Consider the following 9,488-nt stretch of genomic DNA (forward strand, 5'->3'; position numbering starts at 1 on the left):
TCACAGAGCAAGAGGTTTTTTGTTTTGGCTGCCTGGTCACTGACCTGGAAGAAAAATAGTCTAAAGACAAAGACCAATTGGTTGCACGGAATAGGACATTTCATAACATACTTAAAGTTTATGTAAACGTGAACTACCTTTAATGAAACTAAGTGAACTTTCGTTGGCTGAAAAAGGACATGAACTTTACATTAAAAACAACTGTGATCATTGTTTTGCCAAAATTTTATTAAAGTGTGTCAAGTCTGCAGAAATAAAATCATAATACCAAACATAAAAAACCTCAGATGAACAATCCAGTATAAGGAAAATAATATACACTCCCACCCATAAAAAAAAATAAACCCATTCCATTAGATGGGTTTAATTTTGAAGTGAAGTCCAATCAAACTGAAAACCAAACACTTAAGGTCCTGAACCAAGTAGTAAAATACTCGTAAGCCCTCTGGATCTCTGTAAAATAAAAGAGAGAGAGAGAGAGAGAGAGAGAGAGAAGTTTGTTGGCTTGTTACCATATATACCTTGGTGCTTTACAAATTTGCATATTAAAGCTTAATGGGACATGTAGGGAAAACGACATTTTGTGCATACTGCTACTAAAAAATGCCTTACCCTTTAAACAAAACAGGGATTGTTTGTCCATATATTGCAATATATTTAAGCTGGCCAACTACGTCAAAGTCATCCCATATCTGGCCAGTCCTACGCTTAATTTTCATCTGATTCATTAAGAATTCTATTGCTTCATTATACATTTTACAAAGGGACTAAGTTTTACCTGCAACTTACTAGCTGCTTTCAAAGTAAACCTCCATACTTGGCTGCCCTTTTATTAGACACCAGTGGGATCTACAAGGGTGGGAGCTACAACATGGAGCTGGTCACTGCTCCTGTATAAACTATAACAAACAAGGGAAAGTTGCAATGAGGCTGTGACCACAAAATACATATAGTCAAACACAAGAGTCCTCTGCACTCAACCCATTATCAATATATTTAAGACAGCGACATTTTGTGCATACTGCTACTAAAATAAATATATATATATATATATATATATATATATATATATCATCCTGTTTTGATAATCATATATAAAGCTCTTCCTGGAGGTTGGCCAGGTGAATTTGCTGCAGAGCCACATTTGGGGGTGGGGTTTATGGCGATGACCTCAGCTTTTGCTCCAAGTATCAATTAATCACTTATCAGTTTTATCTAAATGTATGTGTTGTCAGTTTCAATAATTCTACTGGGCAGTATATTCAGTTTTTTGTCCATTATTTTTAAGTTTTCACTGTAATGTGAAATTAAGAGGTAAACTTTAAAACCATGTCTCTGGTCAAGTTTATTGCAATAGGGCTTGTGCTGTATACAATTTTTGTCTATTTTTTTTATTGAGAAGATTTTTGCTATTTCTTGAGCAAACCTTGGAACACTCACCTGCTTAGTGGGCTCTTAGCAGCTGTTGAGAAGCTAAGCTTAGGGATCGTCACAATTTAGCAAGCAGAAAATCAGATTGGCATGTAATTTAAACTGATGCTACAAGGCTGATAATTAGATTCTAATTGCACTGATTTTTGTGCCATGTAGTAATTACTAATCAGCCTTATATTGTGACATTTATATTCATTGCGTTCTGTATATTTTGAGTCGGCCCCTAAGCTCAGTAAGTGACAGCAACACAGAGCATGTGCAGTGAATCGGCAGAAAAGAAGATGGAGAGCTACTGGGGCATCTTTGGAGGGAGAGATCGTCCCTGCTAAAGGGTTGTGGTTGCCTTGGGCTGGAACATAAGCCTAAAGCATAATATACACCATTTCTAGTCTACTTCTGTAGTTAAGCTTTAACTCTCCTTTAAATGTAGGGCTAATAAAAGAGTATACTGCACATTTAAGTAAAACAGGGGAAATGTACCCTGGAAAGAATGGGGTAGTATTTATTTAGGACTTACTTGGACTGATTCACATCGATAAGCGATCCAATTTTGGACGTAGTAAAAGAAATGTGTTCATCACCAATAACTATCTCCAGCTCCTGAATAAGCACAAAAAAGCTTTAGTAGATAAATAGGAATAACGGCACAGTGTTTTATGAAATACTTGGTAGAATTACATACCTGCCGTCCTACTCTATCTGGTGGTGGCCACAATGCATCATCTTCTTTTGTGATCTCACTGTCATCTATTATCCTTTTTAATTCTTCCATCACACTTTTGTGTACATAGGCCTAACAAGAAAAACACAAACCATCAGAACAAATTCTAGGTACTCAGCAGGTGATGGACCAAGAGGAATTTATATTTTACTATGGTTTTCATTTCCCTAACTATGCAGTGTGACACTTATGACAAATTAAAAGACCTGTGCGGTCATATACACATATATTCCCCTCATCATTACACTTATGACAACAAACGACCTGTCTTCCAATCCACTCAAACACAAGTTCAAACAAAGTTTATACCTTTGCTTAAACTTGGGAATGTTAAAAAGGGGGGTGGTGGCCTAGAATGGCACTCCAAACAATGGGTGAAGCGGCACCTGCAATAGTACTGCTTAGATTTTGGCTGCTGCTAAAGAAAGAAATAATGGAAACAAAAGTCCTCTGCTAGAAGGAAAGGGTGCAGAAGCAGAGCGATGTTAAAATGAAGGCTGAAAAGTGGAGCTAGGTCAGCAGCAGATTCCAATGCATTGTTATAAATTGTACTTGTATATATTAACGGGAAAGTACAGTGAAACCTTAATTTTACATGACATTATAACACATCTTACATTGTTTTTTTCTTAATGCAATAATATATAATGCATATTAAGTTCCCTAATTTTACAGGATTATCCACCATTTCTTTCTGGTCCCCTGAAAAACATAAAATGAGGGTTTTACTGTATACTTGTTCAATTTAAGCTCATTAATTGTGGCTTATACTGAACAAGCACAAGTCCAACATGGCTGTTTGAGTGTCTACTCTTCAGACAGAATAAAAAAGAATAAGTATATGTATTACAAATTTACCTCCTTCCTAATCATAACATCATTCTTATAATTGCTGTTGTTGGCATAACGGAGTTTTCCTGTAAGGAAAAAGAGGGAAAAATGTCATTGCTAATAAAACTCAAGTATAACATCTTGTTAAGTTGCCAGATTGATATTTAGATTACTTTTTTTGGGGGGAACCAAAATACAACAGTGAAACACACCTTAAACACCAAGGCAATTAAATTACAATAAAGCCCCAAATTTTAAGTTTTTCCAGATCTGACACAGTCTTCTTGTGGTCTCAGTCAGGCAAGGTGTGTTTTTTCTTTCATTGATTTAATGGTTTCCTGAATGTTACGCATACGCAGTGCTGTACATTTTTAGAATATATTGATACCATTGCAATAAATATATGGCTGCATGTTATACTGTAATATACTGTTGTTAGTGGAATTCTAAATTGTAATATACTGTGGTTAGTGGTATTCTAAATTGTAATATACTGTTTTTAGCGGTATTCTAAATTGTATGTATTGTAATATACAAATGTCACATCTGCAAAGTAACAAGGGGCCAATGGATTGCACGCTCCAAACATAAAAATACAAAAAAATCTTTATTAAATAAACACATCATAAAAAAAAAAAGCTTAAGATGTTTTTATTTTTGGAGTGTGCAATCCATTGGCCTCTTTTGTTTAATGGATTCGGGGTCGTTTGTGGGCTTATTCCAGTATTTTGGGACCTCATTTATTTTTTAGGGTGTGCATTTCCCATGCTTGTTATTAACATTCACCAAGTAAAAACACACAAAATAATGAGCAGGTGGGCAGTCTGTAATTTGAAAACCAGTTAAGCAGAATTTTTTTTTTTATTTGCAGATCACCCCTGAAACAATATATGTTGACTTTGGCAGAAAGAACAGGATTACGCCATGAGCAATGGCAATCTGTGCTTCTGTTCTGCTATACTATGGCTGCTTTCTTGGAGATGGCAATCCTTTTGAACTGTGTAAAACAGAGAGAGAACCTGACTTGTTGCAATTTACTAAATAGTTTTGTATAAACAGGCAGACAAAATAAGTTGATCACAAAATAATTCTCTCTCTCTTTAGTGAGAAAAAAAACATTGTTTCCTGTTGGGAAGTGCTCAATGCAGGCCCTGCTGCAAACCAAAGGCTTTTTTACCATAGACTCAGATAAATAGATACAAAGGCAAACTCCACGTCTGCAAAAACTTGTTTTTCTTTTATTGAAGTAAGATTACAGCAAACCTTTTGGGGGCAAGCCCCTTCAATAGCACTTGATGGAGGGGCTTGTCCCCAAAACGTTTGCTGTGATCTCTCACTTCAATAAAAGAGAAAGAAGTTTTTGTAGAAGTGGAGTGTGCCTTTGTATCTATTTATCTGAGACAAAATAAGGTAATCTGGGGGAAATGTAAGTAACTTCATACTTTATATGTAATAATGCTGCTGCAATTAAGATACAGATGAAAAAAAATGTTCTTTGGCTATAAACACATTTTCCCTTTCCAGGAACACTTGCAGCAGTAAAACATCACATATAAGATGGCCACGGCACTACAGTTTGCTGCACCTGACTAGAATTATTGTGGTCCAATGATCCCAAATGAGTAAACTAAATCCTCCTCCCTCAGTGTATGTGATTAGTGCAGTAAGAGAAGTGTGCGGAAGTGAATGGACAATACAATATGTAAACACAGAGAAGTATCGAGCAGGCCTGGACTGGCAAGCTGTGGGTTCTGGCAAATGCCAGAGGGGCTGCTGTAAGTTGACATAGTCACTATATATATATATATATATATATATATATATATATATATATATATATATATATATATATATATATATATATATATATCCGTTGGGGGCTGTTTGGGCCTGTGTACCTGAACAGCCAGGGTATCGAGACAAGTTGCTACTTTGGTACTGTGACAAGCTGTAGTAACCATTAAATGTTTGTTTTTCCTTTAACCACGTTCCTGAACGAGCCTATTCTCGCGATAATAAAGGAAAAGAAAAAAAAAATCCGCAGTCCCGCTAACTATGCAGCCATTTAACCATCTAGACCAGGAGGCATTAAGCTTCGTGAGACTTTAGTATGCGCTTTCACATTCTTCAGATAGATCTGCAGGAGCCCCATGTTCTTGTTTACTTGTCCCACTATCTTGCAGCATAAGCATTAGAGACTCTCCTTATCCCGCCAGTCAACGCCAGAACTAGTATATGGAACCACCGCAATACTCACCGTCAGGTCGGAACTCGAACTCCAAGAACTCATGGCCAAACTTGCCCTTGTGTCCAACGTAATACCGGAGATAGAAATCGCTCCCCATGTTACCGGCTGCGCTGCTGTATGACGACACCTCGTGACGGCGCCTAATAACTACGTCACCAACAACGCGCGAACAAAAGACGTACCGTTTCGTTGAAGACGTAATTGGCTGGAATGTACCAACCAGATAAGGGGGTTGTTTAGTTTCGGCCAATGGCTGCACAACGCCAATATGGACCTCTCTAATAATATCCGACTATGATGTTATGAACATGTGTTTTTAGAGGGTTAAATGACTCCGGGCCTCTGCTGTTCAAGTATACACAGGTGTTGTATAGTATACACGTGTCTGGCTTGCTCTGAAATGGTTTATTGGACAAAGGCGCCGCGTAACACGTGAATGAATGTGAGGGAAGTAGGGATGCCACACACACTTCGAAAATATATTGTTCTGCCCCCAGGTCCTGGAATGACTGTACGCAAGATAAGTAAGATAGAATATCGTGGGAATTCCGCCTTCTCAGTTTAGTACCTGGTAGTTTATAGGGGTGTTTGAAGTATGGTGCTGTCAGGGGACCTTAGACTGTAAGCTCCTCTGCCGCAGGCAAGGACTGCTGAGTGATATATGATCTCTCTGTGTAAAACACTGCTGCAAAATCCACTATATAAAAACCAGAAAACAAAGGAGTAGGTGAAACCTTTAACCTTGCCTACTGTGTAATCACACTTCTAATGTCACACCTATTTAACTATCCCCCTTTTGATGGACAATTTTTTAAGTAAAGTTTGTTTGCCCCTACATCTGACCAGTCATGGTGTCTTCCTCCTAAATGTTTGTTAAAATATATCAAATATTTGTGAAAAATAGACCTTAGCATGCAAAAAACTCAAAATTGCCCTCTAACCCCTCATTAAAAGAGCCTAAAAACTTTTTGTCAATGAACTTTGGAGCACCTGCTCACTGTGGCTACAGAGCCACAATAAAGCAACCCTAAGACAAGCTAGCTAGACACCGTGTTTACCTGCATGTCCACTTGTTCATTTGTAAACAAACAAGTGATGTCACAAGGGCCCTAGCTAGGGGTAGATGACAAAAGAGGTACATGCCTAGTGCCCCCCACCACCATTGCACCCTAGGCATGTCATGGGTCCCCATACTGCTAATTTAGCAGAACACCTCTGCCCATGAGGTGACCACAAATATTAACCCATTGGTCACCTGTGGGTGGAGGGCTCTGGCAACAATCTTGATGGGGGCCCCAATTTAAAAAAAAAAATGACATGTTGAAGCATGGCCACACCCCTGATCCACCCCAGTCCCACCCATTATAGTAAAACTACACCCTCTATCTAACCAAGCACCATCCTATTCACAACCTGCAAATCACAATTTAAAGTATCTTGTGGCCCTCTCCACCAAGGGGCCTTGAATGCAGTTCCCCCAAAATGGGGCCCTGCCTGATGGCACAACACAGGCAAAGAAAAGTAGATGGCGCTGAGCAAGGATATTACAATTATTACCTATATAAAGAACTGTGAGCAGTCTGCCCTGCAAGGATAGCGGCATTATTACTGTAGTTGTGCACAGATTGTGTTCCATGCTCCTCAGTCTATTCATCACTCCTCAGGTGAATGTGTCTCTTGTTACTGCACTTAATATATAGTGAGTGAGGGGGTTTGACTTCAGTCTCATCCTGAGTGATTTTGGCAGAACGTTCTGATCAGGCCTACAAGAACAGAGCAGGACAATTCAATGGTGTTCTTTGATTGTGGACAGTGTTATGAATGTCCTGTGAAAAGCAGTACAGTTGGGATGAATCTAAATGCACAAGTTGGGATACATCTGCCTGGCCTGAAAAGTGGCACCATTGTGGATATCGTGACAGTCCTGTCTAGTAGAATAAATAACTGGATCTGAAAGAGGTTTATGAAGAAGTAAACCTTATTTTAACAAGAGGGCCCCACATTGCCCCACCTTAAACCACTGCAACTTTCAAGTCTCCTGAAAAAGTTCCCTCGTTTTTCAAACCTGGGTGTGAATTGCAGAATAATGCAGCAAGGTTAGTGGCCATCTTGCCTCTGCTCTAATCCCTGCAATGTCTAAGCAGATGATATGCAAGTTATTCAAATATTCATCTTATAGGTAACAAGTACTAAGTTGGCTAATTATAAACTGCTTGTTATATTTATATACTTATAGGAATAGCTTGTATAGGAATATGTAAATTATTAGAGCTTCCCTTCATGTTATCAAAGAGTGAAGTTAGAACACCACAATCCACTAGTGTGACATTCAACCACTCTTCATTTATTTCTATGGCATTTCAAAAGGCATATATTTCAAAGGATGAACTTGAATACTCTTTTAAAAATCCAATAGAAATGAATGGATTGGCGGAATGTCACACTAGTCGACTGTGGTGATCTCTAACTTCACTCTCTGATAAATATACCCCATTGTGTTCTCAGCCTGGCCCAATAAGCTTTTTGTCATAAAAAATGTCACTAAAACTAGGGTTGCATAGAATCCAATATTTTAGGATTCGTCCAAATCCCGAATCCTTTGTGAAAGATTCGGCCAAATACCAAAACAAATTTTTTGGATTCAGAGTTGGATCAGCCAGGCACTTGAATTTGGCCAATTCAGAATCCTTCTGAAAAAGGACAAATCTGGGCCAAACCTCGGATCCTGCATTCGGTGCATCCCTAACTAAAATGAACATCACGGGAGATCTGAATAAGTAACTGTAGTTTTACAACTGTGAAATGACTTTGCCTGTTTTTATAAGTAAGTTGTATGAAGAAACAAATTCATTACCAGTGTCCCACCCTCAGCAGCAGGCACCATGCACAGTCAGATCACCAAATATTCACCTACAGCAAGCTGTACTTGCACTGACAAACAGACCTCTGCTCAGACAGACCAGAATGTGAAAATGGCCAGCTTGGTGAGGCTGAACTGGGTTTCCAGGAGAATTTGTTTTAATGGATTGATCACTAAAGTTTCTGAACAGACATAGTTCCTTTCTCAATGCATATAATTTGAATACACAGGAATAATACTATTAAAGGCATGCAGCCAAAATTATATATTGACCACTAATGTTTTGGAAGAGATACGGTTCCTTTCTCAAAGTATATAAATGGAATACACATGAATGATGTATTTTTGCCAGAATTGTGTAATGCTACATGATGTACAGACAATATTAGCATCAACACAACGGAAAGCATGCCAGTCAAAACCTGTTTTCTTACTGCTTAGACAGCCAATGAGCAGGCATGATGCAAAGTGCAAACACAGGAGGAAGCTAGGTGTAGAGGTGTGAGGTGTAGAACACACCAACGTCCCAGACCAAAGTGTTGGGAAAATGATCACAGTTTTATGTCCCTTAGTTCTCTAGCAGATGGACCAGGGGCATGTGTAAATGATCCTTCATGTCTCACAGTTTTTATATAAACATAGCTCTACATAGCATAATGTTTTTAAAGTTATTGATAAATATAAGTGCTATTTAATGCAGCATCTGTCTGCCCCTGTTATCTGCCCTGGTGGTCCTGATTTTTTAAAAACAATGTAGCAGAAGCCAGCTGAACTGTGAAGTAGTTTGCTGAACTCTGCTACATTGTTTCAGCAGCGCAGAAATGGATAAGTACTGCTTTAACTTGCAATTACATTTACATATACAGTAACTATAAACAATTGAAAACGTTAATGAATGGGCATTGGAAAGTTGTTTAGATTTACATTTTCTTTTATTTGTCAGAATGGTGTTTTTGAGTTTACCTCATAAAGCCCTGCCAATAAACCAAAGTGAAGTCTCTATCAGGAATGTCCATAATGCAAGGTCTACTTTTAGCGATGATGTCCCATTATGATCTACATCCATAAAAGCATTTTTACAATTCAGTTCCATGGAAAATATTACTTAAATATTGATGTATGAGAAAATGTATATTGCTATATTTAACAAATAACTATTTCTTATGTAACCTTAATGTAATAAATATCTGAATAAAAAGCATGAAACAGGAGGGTATTTAGCTGTGTGTTGATATGGTCTTGAGATCTACTGATCACCAACTAAAGGTCTACTGGTAGATCTACCTTTTGGGCACCCCTGCTTCTATATATAATGTTCTGGACTGAATGGAATGCAAACATACAAACTTTTCATAAAACAGGTCAGATGTTTGAAACAGAAGCACAATACACTC

General features: G+C 38.1%; 1 protein-coding gene across 1 annotated transcript; it reads right to left on the reverse strand.

Annotated features, from left to right (window-relative positions):
• Positions 1-207: 207 nt before the first annotated feature.
• On the reverse strand, positions 208-5,410 carry magoh.S (mago homolog, exon junction complex subunit S homeolog). The gene is made up of 5 exons (XM_018260916.2): positions 5,244-5,410; positions 3,014-3,072; positions 2,117-2,227; positions 1,952-2,034; positions 208-453 (listed from the first exon to the last, which is right to left on the reverse strand). Exons 1-5 carry the CDS (start codon positions 5,329-5,331, stop codon positions 354-356), a joined length of 441 nt encoding a protein of 146 aa, XP_018116405.1. The 5' UTR covers positions 5,332-5,410; the 3' UTR covers positions 208-353.
• Positions 5,411-9,488: the final 4,078 nt, after the last annotated feature.

Source organism: Xenopus laevis, chromosome 4S (genome assembly GCF_017654675.1).
Source record: "Xenopus laevis strain J_2021 chromosome 4S, Xenopus_laevis_v10.1, whole genome shotgun sequence".
Classification (NCBI taxonomy): Eukaryota; Metazoa; Chordata; class Amphibia; order Anura; family Pipidae; genus Xenopus; species Xenopus laevis.